Below are 18010 nucleotides of genomic sequence, written 5' to 3'. Positions count from 1 at the left end.
TCTATTCTCCCATCCCAATTTCGCCTCGCCAATTCTCCCTTCAATTCTCCCCTCCCCTGTCTCGAACGTTGCTAGACTATGCCTCCCACTGGTCGGCTGCAGTGTGGACCAAGCCTTGCATCACGTGTCCCCTCCGGTACACGAGGAGGCAGCTGTCGCATCTTTTTCACCTGTACAGCACGATCTCTCAGTGGCGAGGAGTAACGCGTGGGAGGCTCACGCTGCCCCCGATGCTTCCTGATTCTGCTGTACAGGCGCACCAACCGACCTGTAGGAGTCACCGTCCACAACGTCCAATCCCCACCCACCCGCTTTCCCACCCCCTAACACTGCCAATTGTGTTAGTATGAACGACCAGCCAAGCTGGTAGCAACGCCGAGAGCTGGGCTCGAACCCAGCGTCTCCTCCGTTAGTGGCGAGCGCCTTGCCCACTGCGCCACTTAGCCGCTGGTATCCATCTTCTTGTCTGACTCTGAAGAAGACGGTAAGCGCATTTCCCATAATGTTGGCGTGTTCCTTTTTAAGATTCCCCGCGTTGTCTTCACCTCCTCCTCACATTCCTAAGCTTATTAGTGGGACCATCCTAAAGCAACTCCCTCTCCTCCAGTGAAGCAACAAAGAGAACTCACTGGAGACTCGACTCCACTATGCGGCGAATAGGTCAAAGGTCACACATGACGATCTCTAGGGAGATGCCGAGGGATGGCGCGGGCCGGGCGACGTGACGTGACGTGTGCCGTAGGATGTTACAGTGATCTGATGTCAGTGGACGGTGCAGCGCTGGCGGGCGCGGGGAGGGGGCGGGGCATCTTGGAAAGAGGCGACTTCTGAGCGCGCCCACTGTAAAACCTGGGGTTCAGGAGAGATCTCCTATAATCCACAGTGACAGGACGCCGACTGCACTGGACGGTTCGTGCTGAGGAATGAGAGAGAGAGAGGGTGGGGAGGGGGGGGTTTACAATCTGGAGTAGGGGTGTCACGATTAATCGAGTGATTAGACACATGATACTATAACACTCTACATACATCTGATTAGCATTATTACTCAGTAGTACTCATTTATATATATACTCCAGTTGAATCACTTGTACATGATATATTGCTATTGCACTTTACTGTTACATTACTGTTTTCGTTGTACTGTATGTGTGCTATATATAATGACGATACTTAAAAAAATAAAACTTTTTTTAAATCTAATTAGTCAATAAAATAATTGTTGGGATGAATCGATTACTTAAATAGTCATTAGTATATCAGCTCTGATCTGGAGTACATAGAGATAACTCATACACTGTGAACACCTCCTCCACTGTGAAAAATACACAAGCCAAATATTCTATCCAGATTGCATCTTTGGATGGATGGGTGTGAGAATTTGAATGTCACCATTCAGATGACAGCGCAACAACATCTTTAACCCTTGTGTCTGAAAACTAAATTGTCCTCTTCAAATAGGCCATACAAATATTATATGTTGAAATAAATTGTATTCAACTTCAGCCCTGATCATAACCACCAAATATTCAAATAATCCTTTAAATGGCAGTGTTTGTGCAAATTATTGTTAAAAAAAAAAAAATAATAAAATGTTTTCAATATATCAAATGCAAAGTGGATTTTCCTGGGGGGGGGGGTTATTACAGGCTAGCATGTGTCAATGATTAGCAACAACACATTTTGATGGATCTTTTTTTTGTAATGTCGGAAACAACTCTTTTAGATTAAAAATAAAATACTGCCATTTTTCTGAAAAGAGTTGTTGTTAAATCTGACATTACAAAAAAAAAAATCCTAATCATTGACACATGCTAGCCTGTAATAATCCCCCTCAGAAGAATTGCATTTGATATATTGAAAATAGAAAAAGTTTTGTGCCATCACAAAACACGGGCATTTAAAGGCTTACAATTCTAAAATTAATTGAATATTTGGTCGTTATGATCAGGGCTCAAAGATACACACCTTTGCCACATATCTTGGCTACAACATAACCACTGCAAAGTTATAAGAAAAATAAGAATCTCAAAGGACAAAATTCAATTTTGTCCTTATCAGACACAAGGGGGTTAACTGTCTGTGTCACTGTTTCCAGAGAAGAGTGAATGTGTTGAGCGCAGCCCGGGCAGTGAAAGTGTATAGTTGTTAATTAGTGTCTGTCTGACTCTGCACTATTGACCCTCTGTCTCAACCGCCTCTCTCCCCAGACCCAATGTTGCTATTTCTGCCCCAAGCTCTGTAAACAAACACGGTCGCCACTCCTCCACAGCGAGTCAGAGTAGGCTTCACCACGGCCAAGCCAGCTGAGCGTGTGACGAATGAGATGAGATAGCCGGCGTTCATATATAAAAGATAACCGAATCTTGCAAAGTGGTTGTGTGCACGGAAGTGAAACTTGTTATGGAATATCACTGATGTAATTCGCTAGCTTAGACTTATCTTACTTCTGCTTGCAAAACTGTGAGCTTTTTAACAGGTGTGCTAATTTATTATTACATTTAATATCGAAACGCTGAAGATTAGGTAATGTGTTATTTCTATACCGGAATGAACTCCTTCAATTTGTTTACTTCCACAGATGTCAAAATTATTTCTCTTGGCAATGAGATACAAAAAGATTCACAGAAACATTGTTTTGGGAGACATTTGGGGGGGGCGACAGTGGCTCAGGAGGTAGAGCAGTCGTTTGGTAATCCGGAGATTTCCGATTCGATTCCCACTCCTCCCGGGCAGCGTGTCGAAGTGTCCTTGAGCAAGACACTTAACCCCTAATTGCTCCCGATGAGCAGGTTGGCACCTTGCATTCATGCCGTCGGTGTGTGAATGTGTGATTGAATGGGTAAAATGTGAGGAACAAATTGTAAAGCGCTTTGGATAAAAGCTGCTATATAAATGCAGCCGTTTACCATTTACATTTCTGACGGGAGTAATGAATTGGCGCTGGCCGGTGTTGTCTGGGCCCTGCATTGAAAACCAGAAAACCGGACTATCGGCAGCTTGTGGTCGGTGTACTGAAGTGTTTGCTTTCATTTTCAGCCTCTGTTTGGGCTTCTCCAAGCAAAACTACAGCTCATCACACACGCCTACTTCGAGGAGAAAGACTTCTCCCAGATATCCATTTTAAAGGTGAGAGTTGATTTGTATCTCTCGTGTTCCAAACTGAGATCACTTCAAGATTCAAGATTCAAGAGTTCTATTTGTCACATACATACACAAGACATGCAGTGAAATGTAGGTGGCCATGCTCGCCTCGATTGTGCAAAAATACAAATAATAAAATAGAGTAGACATGATAAAAAAAATAAGTAATACGAATAAAATACAATGCTAAGCTTAAGAATAAAGGCAATGAGTAATATATACAATAATATACAAATATACAGATCTGTTTTTAAAGTTACCTTTTTGTAGTGTATTTGCGTGGGGTGTGTGAGAGTAAGTGAGGATGTGTGTGTGTGTGTGTGTGTGGAGAGATCAGTGTTCTGATGGCCGGGGGGGGAGAAGCTGAGTCTCTTGCCTGACTATATATCACTTTGTGAATTGTCACCATGTCTTACTTTGTTGCGTTCCCCGTTTCCACAGGAACTGTACGAACACATGAACAGCTCTCTGAGGGGGTCTAGTCTGGAGGGGTCGCAAGTCTACCTGGGTAAAACAAAACCACCATTCCATCATCAACCTGCGAGTGATGTGAAGCACGTCAACGACACCCGCGCTTGGTCAGAGCTGACGGAAACACTTCTCTGAACCAGAAGGACATTCCTTTACCACTTCCCCTGCCCTCTTTCTTGTCCTGGATTAGAGCCTGTCAGCTCTGACCGAGACGAGGCGTTTGTGTTGTGTTGTGTAACTTGTGTGTATATATACATTTTGACAGGTATAGCTTGTGTTTGTGCTGGTCTCAATAATAGAGATGGAAGGCGTGTAGGTTTGGCGGAGATGATGGAGGCCTTGCACAGAATGTTTGTGTAGTTCTTCCAACATGGCAACAATTGTTTTGTACATGGCAATGGAAGAGACGATGTTTTCTATGTGCAAAACCAGTGTTTCTCAACTGGTGGGTCGCGACCCAAAAGTGGGTCGCGGGGCCATTTTGAGTGGGTCGCGGATGTGTGTGTAAAAAAAAATGTTTTTTTTTTTTTTTTTACTTTTTTTTTTCACTACCTATCTTTGTGAAAGTGGCTTCTCAGCTCTGGTCCAGCTGAAGACAAAGCGGAGGAACAGATTGGACATTGAGCATGACCTCAGAGTTGCTTTGTCTACAATCACCCCAGACTTTGAGACTCTTGTCAGGAGCAAACATCATCCCCAGTTATCCCATTAGTCCCCTGCATGTTAAGCTAAGAATTCTGCTAAGAAGGATATATTATTTATTATTATTATTATTTTATTTCATTGTGTTTTTAGCCCTTAGTTGCACTTTTGTTGCAACCCCAGTTATCCCATTAGTTCCCCCAAACTTAGGTCTGTTATGTTAAGCTAAGAAGTCTGCTAAGAAGCATAATTATTTATTATTATTATTTAATTTCATTGGGTTTTTAGCCCTAGTTGCACTTTTGTTGCAACCCCAGTTATCCCATTAGTTCCCCCAAACTTAGGTCTGTTATGTTAAGCTAAGAAGTCTAAGAAGCATAATTATTTATTATTATTATTTAATTTCATTGGGTTTTTAGCCCTAGTTGCACTTTTGTTGCAACCCCAGTTATCCCATTAGTTCCCCCAAATTTAGGTCTGTTATGTTAAGCTAAGAAATCTGCTAAGAAGCATATATTATTTATTATTCTTTTATTTCATTGGGTTTTTAGCAATAGTTGCACTTTTGTTGCACTTTTTTGTGTTTATTTCATGTTTTGAAAGATTGCTTATTACTGCAATCTTTTTTTTTTACATAAATCATAGTGGTTAAACATTTTGGGTCGCGACTTAATGACTAAGGAAAATGTTGGGTCCCGAGGCTAGACCAGTTGAGAACCACTGTGCAAAACAATGGTTGCTATGTGTTATATGAGAGATGCTGTATATCAACAAAACATAATAATTACATAATAAAAACATAAATAATTACTGGATTTTGTAAACGGCTCACAGTGGAACAGTAATATCATGCTTTTCCGGTGTTTTACCTACTCTACCACTGCACAGAAATTAGGCATTTTCTTTTGAAAGTGGTTACTGATGGTTACAGGCAGCCATTCAGGAAGGAAGTGAACTACACAAACATGCTGCGCAAGGCCTCTATTGACTTGAAGAGGCAAGGTGCTAGTTCAGCCTAGCTTTTCACAGAACTGCACCTTGATTTCCATAGAACTCCTATTTGCTTACTTCACAAAATGTGTAATCTTTATCTTGCCCTGAAGCCCCTTACCACAGTGCAGTATGTGAGAATGTAGCTGATGCCGTTCTCAGATAAAGCTCAGGGGTTTTCTAGTAGGGGGAAGTGTAGGGATGGGAATCGGTTCCTAATTGTCAGATTCCTGGAATCGCATGCCTCTGTGACTATCGATTCCTCTTATCGATGCCATGTTTTTCCGACAGTTGCGCATTTTAAAACAATAACATTAGCGCCACACATGCAGCCATAGCAGACTATTTGATTCCTTGACTAGGAAAATCTAAATGAAAACGAATGCTTTCACTGTATAAATATTCTCCCATTTCATCCATTTTAGATGATCACAATAGACTGAGGCTGTAGCTAGTGGTTCTCGCGCACCTCAGGAAAATCCTTTCACGCTAGCACAGCGGGGTAAACTGACTCAGGGAAAGGTGAACGAGTGTCACAGAGTCACACAATTTGTAAGGGCTCGAAATTGCGACCATTTTGGTGGGGGCTCAACAATAAATGACAATCAGAAATATCAAGTTGCATGTTGTTATTCTAACCAGCTTAGTTCTGTTGCATTTCTAATTTATTTATTTAAATTATAAATGTATCAGGAATCGATAAGGGAATCGAATCGATAAGCAGAATCGATAATGGAATCGTATCGATAAAATCTGATCAATTCCCATCCCTAGGGAAGTGTGAACCTCTCAGTTTCAACATGTAGATGTAGGTGGTTTGTGAGGTTGACCGTGTGGTTAATTTATGTTCAACATTAACAAGCACAGATAGACATAGTATATCAAATGAACAGCAGCAGTCCCTTGTGTGCTTGCTGGGTTCATAATAGCGCTCAATTGGAAATCCCTGACACTTGATTGCAATTATTGTTTTTGTCGACCATGAGCTTAACAGCAGTAACTGAAGTCCTTTCATGATATCCTTTCATGGGGCGGGGCTCAGAGCTGACAAATGACATGATTTATGGACAAAACCTATATGGGTAACCAAAGGGGGATCACCCCAAACCTGACACGTGCTGCATAATAAATACAAAATGGGAAACTGTTTAGTTTAGTTTAGTGTTGTGGGTATATATCTCGGCATTCAAAAGGTCTTAGATAAAGATTTAAAATCTGCCATGATCATTGTGGTGTAACCAGACTCATCAATTATGGTTGTAGACGGATCTTCATGATCAACATAGGTTTAATAGTGAAACGCATAGTACAAAGTACATGTAGGTTAAATGAGCTTGGCTGAGGAGTGCAGTCACCAGCTCACAGCTGGAATACACCCTCCTGGAGTAAAATGAAGAAGTAATAATGGCAAGTAACAGTGAACAATTGAAGGTTAAGACGTGAAACATGCTTGTGACTTGAATAAGACTTGAAACATGCTTGTGACTTTGAATAAGATTTGAAACATGCTCGTGACTCACCCATCTCTGCCATGTTGTAATGCGAGCGTTATATTTTCATGGGATCGAAGTTCAGGGCATTTTCTTTGGCGCAAATAACCACATTCCCGATGTCCACTTTCTCCCTCTAGGTCTATCGCCCAGAGATTTAATACTGCACTTTCGACACAAGGTAACAGAAAAATAATGCCACAAACGAGTAATGTTTGAAATGAGTATAGTATTATTGATTCTGCACAGTCTGGGAGCTCACTTAACGATCACTTAAGATGTCTGTTGACCTGATTTCTGGAATCTGAACAATTCTCCGCTCTCTTTTCCTCCCACAGGTTCTCATTCTCTTCAAACTTATTCTGCTGGAGAAGAAGGTATGATTTTTAAACTAAAAAAATACGAGTCTACGACGCATGCCTTCTCCAACAGATAAATACCTCAAGACAAATGACCTCACAGTGTGTGTGTGTGTGTGTTCTTGCCCACCTCCCCAGGTCCTGTATTATGTGTCTCCTGTCAACAGACTAGTAGGAGCTCTCATGTCCGTTTTATCACTCTTTCCAGGTCAGCAGCAGTTCTTTGTTGTTGTTGTTGTTGTTGTTGTAAATCTTTATTCTGTAAGTCAACCGTTGTTTGTTTCAGATTCCTTTATTGTCACGTATCTTCAGTAACTTACAGCAAGAAAGAGTCAAATAAAATTAGTTGCGGTCCCTCGACCATAGCAGCTTCCAATAAAATAAATACAATAAAATTAGCATAGAATAAGAATAAAATAAGATAAAATGACAAAAATAAAGAAGACTATATGTACAGTTCTAAAAAGTGTGCAGTGCAGATAACAGGATGTAGATATTATACAATATAACATTTAAATAACAAAATGGCTCATGTACAGTTCCCCCCCAAACAGAAGCGTGATTGTTTGTGTTTGTAACGGTGTTCTCACGGCGTCGCCTGTGCCCCTCCAGGTATGATCGAACACGGCCTGATGGACTCGTCGCACTACCGGCCACAGAGCAGCACGTCGGAGGAGCCTAGCCTGGTGGAGAGCGCCCTGGGCACCGAGGAGTTCGTCTCCGTCTCCGTCACCGACATTGCCAACGCCACCATGGAGCTGGTGGGGGAGGAGGAGGAGGAGGAGGCGACCCCCCCGCGGGGGAAAGGGGACGCTCCTCCCACAGGCGCCGAGGGGGACAACCACCACCACCACCTCCTCAAGCCCCCGTCCCGCCCCTCCCCGGAGTCGTCAGAGAGCGACTGGGAGACGCTGGACCCCAGCGTGCTGGAGGACGGCGGCGGCGGCGGCCCCCCCCCCAAAGAGCCGGCGGAAGGGAGGGGGGACGCGGTGCCGGAGCCCCCGGAGCCCTTCGACCCGGAGCCGGGGGTCCCCATCACCGTGCAGCCCCAGTCGGCAGGGGGCCAGGGGGGCGCCGTCACCCAGGGCCTGGTGTCGGGGCTGGAGGAGGACCAGTACGGCATGCCCCTCGCCGTCTTCACTAAGGTAGCTCTCACCAGACTGAAACTCACCCACTCGCTCACTCACTCACTCACTCACTCACTCACTCACTCACTCACTCACTCACTCACTCACTCACTCACTCACTCACTCGCTCACTCGCTCGCTCGCTCGCTCGCTCGCTCACTGACTCACTCGCTCACTCGCTCACTCGCTCACTCGCTCACTCACTCACTCACTCACTCACTCACTCACTCGCTCGCTCGCTCGCTCACTCACCTGCTCACTCACTCACCCACCCACTCACTCACTCACTCACTCACTCACTCACTCACTCACCCACCCACTCACTCGCTCACCCACCCACCCATCCACTCAATCACTCACTCACCCACTCACTCACTCACTCACTCGCTCGCTCGCTCGCTCACTCACCTGCTCACTCACTCACCCACCCACTCACTCACTCACTCACTCACCCACCCACTCACTCGCTCACCCACCCACCCATCCACTCAATCACTCACTCACCCACTCACCCACCCACTCACTCACTCACCCACCCGCTCACTCACCCGCTCACTCACTCACTCACTCACTCACTCACTCACTCACTCACTCACCCACTCACCCACCCACTCACTCACTCGCTCACTCACCCACTCACCCACTCACTCACCCACCCACTCGCTCGCTCGCTCGCTCACTCACTCACTCACTCACTCACTCACTCACTCACTCACTCACTCACTCACTCACTCACTCACCCACTCACCCACCCGCTCACTCACTCGCTCACTCACCCACTCACCCACTCACCCACCCACTCACTCGCTCGCTCGCTCACTCACTCACTCACTCACTCACCCACCCACTCACTCACTCACTCACTCACTCACTCACTCACTCACTCACTCACTCACTCACCCACTCACTCACTCACTCACTCACTCACTCACTCACTCACTCACTCACTCACTCACTCACTCACTCACTCACTCACTCACTCACCCACCCACTCACTCACTCGCTCACCGCGGCAAGGTACACTGTCTCCCTACAGATCTTCTTTGGACATTTTAGAAGTTAACACTTGGAATGATTAGTCAAGGAGGGTACTGTACACTATAATCTCACCGCCCACTTATCAAACGTTCAAAAGCTTAAAGATATCCACCCTAAAACAGAATTTACATTGTGCTATTTCTTATGGACAGTTCAATATCTACAAATGTAGAAGGCAGTTTCTAGGGGTGGGAATCACCAGAGGCCTCACAATACGATAGTATTGCGATACAAAATATATTGTGATATGCTGAGTATTGCGATATTAATATTGCGATATATTGCGATTTATTACCTTTTTTCAACTGCAAAGTAAAACGTTGTCAACATGTTTTATCTAATAAAATAAAGTTCAGTCTGTTCATCTCACTTCAATAATTTTTATTGCAGAACATGGTATTTTCTCAAGCAGAAAGATGTAAACACTGTAATCTGTGTTGCATGTACCTGACAAACTGAACTGTTTGTATTACAGTCATATTCCAACTTAACTGAATGCACACGTGTGTGTGTGGACTACTGTACTATTACAGGTATTGAAATGAACAATGCAATTTCCAAAAATGTATGAATAATTTAATATCGATACTTGGCGTCCCTGTATCGATACAGTATCGCCACGCAAAGTATCGCGATACTACTATGTATCGATTTTTCCCCCCCCCCACCCCGCCAGTTTCCCCTAAGCTGGAATTCAGAGCGTCAAGACTTGGATTTGTGATGTCATCAAGTGACACGTTTTGGTGTTGGTCCATTGACAATGAATGAATGAATGGCAGGTTTCCTGGGCTCATAGCATTTTTGTTTTGAGTTACTATATCCAAATGAGTTGTATTTAAATGTAGGGCGTACAGCTCTGAATCAGACACGGCAGCTATAGCCCAGTGAAATCACCATGGTTACTGTCATAGTGTCCTAGGAGTTTCACTATACTAGCTCCAGGACTTGTGTCTTGATGACATCGTCATCACTAGAGACCGGTCTTTCTGGCGTTCAGCTTAATAATGTGACTTCTATTTTGGGGTGGATTTTAGTTTAGTTTAGTTTATTTATTTAGCACATTATTTAAAAACAGTGCTAGGAGGGAAACAAAGCCCAAAGGGTTTGTATAAAGTTCCACTCCCGTCCCATCAATGTCCATAATCAAATATGAACGTAATACAGTACATGTAAACATGGTCAAGAAAAAGGTCAACACAAAACAAGATCAGAGACATGAGGCAAACACTAATGAAAAATGGAAGATAGACAAGGATACATATCATGTTCAAAACACATCAACAAGAGCCAATAACAAGATAAAAAAATTAAGAAAGTACTGTACAAGAAGGCAAAGGAGAGGAGAATAACATATGAAAAATATAATTAAGAAAAAGAACAAAATAACCAGCCATATTGGTAACACTGTTACACAGGACTAACTTTTTTTTTTTTATCCACTTTTTCTCCCATTTTCTATATTTTTCTCCCATCCCAATTTCGTATCATCCAATTCAACCCTCCCCTGTCACGAACGCTGTTTCTTGCCTCCCACAAGCCGGCTGAAATGTGGACTAAGTCATACATAGCACAAGTCCCCTCCGGTACTTGAGGTAACAGCAGTCGCATCTTTTCACCTGCGCAGCTCGATCTCTCAGTGGCGAGGAGTAACGTGTGGGAGGCTCACGCTGCCCCCGACACTTCCTGATTCTACTGCGCAGGCGCACCAACCGACCTGTAGGAGTCGCTGTCCACAACGCCCGATCCCCACCCATCAGTTTCCCACCCCCTAATACGGCCAATGTGTATTAGTATGAACGACCAGCTAAACTGAAAGCAATGTGGAGCGCTGGGCTCGAACAGGCAAGCCCAGCGTCTCCGTCATTCGTGGCGAGCGCCTTGCCCACTACGCCACGTAGCCGCCTACACAGGACTAACTTAATAAGTTGATGATTCATGATGAAATTAAATGGCCTTTTAGTTGCTTTCTAAAGACCGATAAGGAGGCTGTTGACCAGAGTTTAGGACGGGTCTCTAAAACGAATGTTGAATTGATGGCTAGATGTCTGACCGAAGGGTAAGTGGAGTTGATTACTATGCTTTGTTGGATATTTTCCCTGAAATGCGGTTGGCCATGTCCACTACGATTGTGCAATAAAACAATAGTAATAGTAATAAAAAGATAACTAGAATAGACATGGTAAATATAGACTAGATATAGAATAGACACGCCAAGACCAGCGGCTCCAAAGCAAACGGCCTCTCCTTTCTACTCGTCGTCTGTCTGTAACCCAGATCTAAGGTGTAGAAGTCATAATAACCCGCGTCCTTTGCCCCTTGGTCACCAGGGTTACCTGTGCCTGCCCTACATGGCCCTGCAGCAACACCACCTCCTCTCCGACGTCACGGTGCGCGGCTTCGTCGCCGGGGCGACCAACATCCTCTTCCGCCAACAGAGGCACCTGAGCGACGCCGTCGTCGACGTACGTATATCGCCCCGGGAGGCACCGGTGCCACGTGGTTTAACCCTTTCACTACCACACTACAGGCGGTTAACCTTTCACTACCACACTAGAGGCGGTTAACCTTTCACTACCACACTACAGGCGGTTAACCTTTCACTACCACACTACAGAAGGGTTAACCTTTCACTACCACACTACAGAAGGGTTAACCTTTCACTACCACACTAGAGGCGGTTAACCTTTCACTACCACACTACAGAAGGGTTAACCTTTCACTACCACACTACAGAAGGGTTAACCTTTCACTACCACACTACAGGCGGTTAACCTTTCACTACCACACTACAGGCGGTTAACCTTTCACTACCACACTACAGAAGGTTAACCTTTCACTACCACACTACAGAAGGTTAACCTTTCACTACCACACTACAGAAGGTTAACCTTTCACTACCACACTACAGAAGGGTTAACCTTTCACTACCACACTACAGAAGGTTAACCTTTCACTACCACACTACAGAAGGTTAACCTTTCACTACCACACTACAGAAGGTTAACCTTTCACTACCACACTAGAGGCGGTTAACCTTTCACTACTACACTACAGAAGGTTAACCTTTCACTACCACACTAGAGGCGGTTAACCTTTCACTACTACACTACAGAAGGTTAACCTTTCACTACCACACTACAGAAGGTTAACCTTTCACTACCACACTACAGAAGGTTAACCCTTTCACTGCGACATGACAAAGGGTTAACCCTTTCACTGCGACAATACAGAAGGTTAACCCTTTCACTACCAGACTACAGAAGGTTAACCCTTTCTGTAGTGTGGTGGTGAAAGGGTTAACCTTCTGTGGTGTGGTAGTAAAAGGGTTAAGACACAACTTCCACTGAATAGTATAGATTTTAGACTTGTTATTTATTTTGAGGTAACTGGATCTCATTTTCACCATTAGAGAGGTACGTCACGCTTCTAAGGAGGAAACTAATCAAAGTCTCCTTGCTGTGAATTTGACACGTGGCTCTTGGAATTGTGTTTTTAGTGTTCTTTAACGGCTTTAGATCCTTTTTAATAACAGTACTCTGTTTTTGTCTGTTATCAGCCCAATCCAATACTAGTATCCTTTCCTCTCCAGAGTGGTGTTATTGTGTTATGTCCCTGTCGCATACAGCTCTAGTATAGTTCACCCTGTGTCTTTCATCACCCCCTGTTGTCATTGGCCATATTCACGCGGCGGCAGCCATTTTGCTCATAATAATAATAATAATGGATTGGATTTATATAGCGCTCTTCTCTGACTGACTCATGTCATGCTCAGGATTACGTAGCTGGATGCTATACTGGAAAACCCCTCCCACCCCCTCTATGGGGAGCCAGCCCGGATGAGGAGCCCATTCAGCCGTAGACTTATCCCCCCCACAACGCACCACAAACCGCCTCGGCCAGTTCTCGTGCCAGTAGCCATCAGGCTCCACAACCGTGGGCACAGACTGTTGCCAATTGCTGGAGAGCTAACGACTGGTGAACTTATAATAAACGCTGCACGGACTCTGGTGCAGTTTGTTACTACGGTTTGGACCAAGTATATGGTAAATGGCTGCTTTTTTATATAGCGCTTTTATCCAAAGCGCTTTACAATTTGTTACTCACATTTGACCCATTCACTCACACATTCACTCACACATTCACACACCGATGGCAGAGGCCACCATGCAAGGTGCCAACCTGCTCATCGGGAGCAATTAGGGGTTAAGTGTCTTGCTCAAGGACACAAGGACACGCTGCCCGGGAGGAGCGGGAATCGAAACCGGGAACCTCCGGATTGCCAGACGACTGCTCTACCTGCTGAGCCACTGTCGCCCCCCCACTATCATCACTACTATTACTACTGATTGAATCCTGCCACTCACTACTGTTCACTACTGCCACTGTTATCTCTATTATCATTACTACTTGCACTTTGTTCTATGTTCTATTAGTATTACTACCTATCTTACCCCCCATGCTGTTATGACACTTTAATTTCCCCAAGGGAATTAATAAAGGAACACTTGACTTGACTTGGATGGGATTCCTTTCCACCCTGTTCCCAACTTCCCACCCATAAGAGCAAAATGGCCACCGTGTGAATATGGTCAATTTAGAGCAGCGTTGGTCTGTCCCTTCTGTCTGTCTGTCCCCACAAAAGTAAACCAATCACCGGCTGATGATTTCACAGTACATCATTGTGTGTGTGTGTGTGTGTGTGTCCGTGTGTGTGTCCGTGTGTGTGTCCGTGTGTGTCCGTGTGTGTCCGTGTGTGTGTAGATAGAGGAGGCTCGTATCCTGATCCAGGACCAGGAGCTGAGGAAGGTGCTGAGTCTGTCCACGGCCGACCTGCGGTTCGCCGACTACCTGGTGAAACACGTGACGGAGAACCGCGAGGATGTGTTCCTGGACGGAACGGGCTGGGAGGGAGGAGACGAGTGGATCAGAGCCCAGTTCACCCTCTACGTTCACTCACTGCTCTCCTCCACCTTACAGCCAGGTAACATAACACTCAACTCACTCACTCACTCACTCTCTGAAAAAAATTAAAAAAATAAGTTTGATCATGGTCCTTGATATTGATATCTGTAGTACATCTCAACCGTTATACAGTATCTGTAGTACATCTCACCCATTATACAGTATCTGATCATGTACATCAATCAATCAATCAAATGTATTTATATAGCACGTTTAAACATGACGCTTGTCAACTAAAGTGCTTCACATAGCTAAGCTAAGAACAAAGAAAAGTATAAAAGAAACAGAAAAAAAAACAATCAACGGATAGACAAAGGAAAAACGGAACAACACGTCAACAAGTACGGCAAGAGTCAAAGTGAGTCAGGGAAGGCCAGGCGATATAGGTGGGTTTTGAGTTTTGATTTAAAAGACTCGATGGAGGGGGCAGATTTAATGGACATGGGGATGCTGTTCCAGAGGTCAGGGGCTGCGACCGCAAAAGCACCTGCCCCCCTAGACTTGAAGTTAGACCTACGGGTGGTTAGGAGACCCTTATCAGCCGATCTGAGGGCCCTGGCGTTGGTATAGGGGGTGAGGAGGTCTGCTAGGTAAGCAGGGGCCTTACCATTTAGGGCTTTATAAACCAATAAAAGGACCTTGAAGTCTATTCTAAAGCGCACCGGGAGCCAGTGGAGGGAGGCAAGTACAGGGGTGATGTGAGCTCTCTTCCGGGTACATCTCAACTGTATTCCATGTAGATTCACATTTCACTCTTTCTACCCCTCCTCTCTACTCTCCCTTCACCCACTCCATGTATGTAATCTCTCTTTCTCTCTCTCTCTCTCTCTCTCTACTCTACCGCCTCTCCCCATTTCAATATCTCTCCCCATCTACTCTCTTCCCCTCCTCTCTTTCACATCCTCTCTATATCTCCCCCTCTCACCCATTTCTCTTTCCGTCTCCTCTCTCATCTCTCCCTATCTATCCCTCCCTCTTTATCTCTCCCTACATCTTTCTCTATATATCTGTTGCTGATGCTCTCTCTCTCTCCATCTCTGTCTCCTCTCTCTCCCTATCTATCCCTCGCTCTCCCTCTCTATATCTCCCCTCTCTCCCTACATCTTTCTCTATATATCTGTTGCTGATGCTCTCTCTCTCTCTCTCTCTCTCTCTCTCTCTCTCTCTCTCTCTCTCTCTCTCTCCTCCCTCTCTCTCTCCATCTTTAATGAATCTGAGCCAATAGCTACTGTAATACTTACGTCATAATACAGCCCCCCCCCCCCCCTCTTGTTATGGCTGTATGGAGCCCCCTCTGCTCAGTGGGCCCTAATTACCATCTCCACTATAATCACTGCATTGTGCACACACACACACACACACACACACACAGCCGTCATCACGCATAATTAACTCCGTACAGAATATGAGCGTAAATCCAGTTATATCGCCCGTCGTCGTGTTGCTCTCTGATCCCCGGCTCTTCTTTTGTCTCCTTGCGTGTGTGTTCTCTTTTTCCTGTGTCCAGATAACGAGAGGCTATTGGCCGATTACGGCACGCCTTTCGTCGCGGCGTGGAAGATCTCCCACAACTACAGGGTGTGGTACAGCAACAAGCACCCGGCCATGGCGGAGATCACCCCAGGGTAGGTGCACTGGCTAAGGGACGCATCTTATCCCCCAGGCTCACGTCCAGAGACTGCAGGCAAATCTGATTTTTAGTTTCTCAAATCGGATCTTTAAGACGGACTGTTATTTGCTAAGTGATCGGATCGGATCAGCGTCTCCATACATCACCAACCTGTCCGCGTGGGTTGCTGCGGTAACGGCGGTAGGCTTTCCATCACGGAAGCACGTGTGGAGAAACCTCCCAAAGTGCCAGCAGACCATTTATTTCAGCATCTGTCCACAGACTGTTGTCCTCCGTGTCCACGCCTCTCTGTTGTCCTCTCTGTTGTCCTCTGTGTCCACACCTCTGTTGTCCTCTCTGTTGTCCTCTGTGTCCACACCTCTGTTGTCCTCTCTGTTGTCCTCTGTGTCCACACCACTCTGTTGTCCTCCGTGTCCACACCACTCTGTTGTCCTCTGTGTCCACACCACTCTGTTGTCCTCTGTGTCCACACCTCTGTTGTCCTCTCTGTTGTCCTCTGTGTCCACACCTATGTTGTCCTCTCTGTTGTCCTCTCTGTTGTCCTCTCTGTTGTCCTCTCTGTTGTCCTCCGTGTCCACACCTCTCTGTTGTCCTCTGTGTCCACACCACTCTGTTGTCCTCTGTGTCCACACCACTCTGTCTTGTCCTCTGTGTCCACACCACTCTGTTGTCCTCTGTGTCCACACCACTCTGTTGTCCTCTGTGTCCACACCACTCTGTTGTCCTCTGTGTCCACACCACTCTGTTGTCCTCTCTGTTGTCCTCCGTGTCCACACCACTCTGTTGTCCTCTGTGTCCACACCACTCTGTTGTCCTCCGTGTCCACACCACTCTGTTGTCCTCTGTGTCCACACCACTCTGTTGTCCTCTGTGTCCACACCACTCTGTTGTCCTCTGTGTCCACACCTCTCTGTTGTCCTCTGTGTCCACACCACTCTGTTGTCCTCTGTGTCCACACCACTCTGTTGTCCTCTCTGTTGTCCTCTGTGTCCACACCACTCTGTTGTCCTCTGTGTCCACACCACTCTGTTGTCCTCTGTGTCCACACCTATGTTGTCCTCTCTGTTGTCCTCTGTGTCCACACCACTCTGTTGTCCTCCGTGTCCACACCACTCTGTTGTCCTCTGTGTCCACACCACTCTGTCTTGTCCTCTGTGTCCACACCACTCTGTTGTCCTCTGTGTCCACACCTCTGTTGTCCTCTCTGTTGTCCTCTGTGTCCACACCTATGTTGTCCTCTCTGTTGTCCTCTCTGTTGTCCTCTCTGTTGTCCTCCGTGTCCACACCTCTCTGTTGTCCTCTGTGTCCACACCACTCTGTTGTCCTCTGTGTCCACACCACTCTGTCTTGTCCTCTGTGTCCACACCTCTCTGTTGTCCTCTGTGTCCACACCACTCTGTTGTCCTCTGTGTCCACACCACTCTGTTGTCCTCTGTGTCCACACCACTCTGTTGTCCTCTGTGTCCACACCACTCTGTCTTGTCCTCTGTGTCCACACCACTCTGTTGTCCTCTGTGTCCACACCACTCTGTTGTCCTCTGTGTCCACACCACTCTGTTGTCCTCTGTGTCCACACCACTCTGTTGTCCTCTCTGTTGTCCTCCGTGTCCACACCACTCTGTTGTCCTCTGTGTCCACACCACTCTGTTGTCCTCCGTGTCCACACCACTCTGTTGTCCTCTGTGTCCACACCACTCTGTTGTCCTCTGTGTCCACACCACTCTGTTGTCCTCTGTGTCCACACCTCTCTGTTGTCCTCTGTGTCCACACCACTCTGTTGTCCTCTGTGTCCACACCACTCTGTTGTCCTCTGTGTCCACACCACTCTGCTGCTCAGCCGCTCATCACTTCCGTCACTCTGGATTTAACGCCGTCGCCGTGTGTCGAGAGACTCAATGAGACACTTTGATATCCGACTTGAGAGGAGAGAGCGTCCGGGCTGAGAGGAGAGAGGAGAGAGCGTCCTGGCTGAGAGGAGAGAGGAGAGAGCGTCCGGGCTGAGAGGAGAGAGGAGAGAGAGTCCAGGCTGAGAGGAGAGAGGAGAGAGCGTCCAGGCTGAGAGGAGAGAGGAGAGAGCGTCCGGGCTGAGAGGAGAGAGGAGAGAGCGTCCAGGCTGAGAGGAGAGAGGAGAGAGCGTCCAGGCTGAGAGGAGAGAGGAGA

At 46.1% G+C, this 18010-nt stretch overlaps 1 protein-coding gene across 1 annotated transcript in view; it reads left to right on the top strand.

Moving 5' to 3' along the window:
* avl9 (AVL9 homolog (S. cerevisiase)) overlaps positions 1–18010 on the top strand; it is a 58928-nt gene that overhangs the window by 23350 nt on the left and 17568 nt on the right. The window contains exons 5-13 of the mRNA XM_084326303.1: positions 3037–3126; positions 3583–3649; positions 6875–6915; positions 7073–7111; positions 7232–7301; positions 7706–8238; positions 11586–11720; positions 14020–14239; positions 15728–15845. Of these exons, the coding sequence (XP_084182429.1) occupies positions 3037–3126; positions 3583–3649; positions 6875–6915; positions 7073–7111; positions 7232–7301; positions 7706–8238; positions 11586–11720; positions 14020–14239; positions 15728–15845 (1313 nt within the window). The remainder of the gene's footprint in view (positions 1–3036; positions 3127–3582; positions 3650–6874; positions 6916–7072; positions 7112–7231; positions 7302–7705; positions 8239–11585; positions 11721–14019; positions 14240–15727; positions 15846–18010) is intronic.

Source organism: Notolepis coatsorum (genome assembly GCF_963971535.1).
Source record: "Notolepis coatsorum genome assembly, chromosome: 12".
NCBI lineage: Eukaryota > Metazoa > Chordata > Actinopteri > Aulopiformes > Paralepididae > Notolepis > Notolepis coatsorum.
This window is presented reverse-complemented; position numbering and strand designations above follow the sequence as displayed.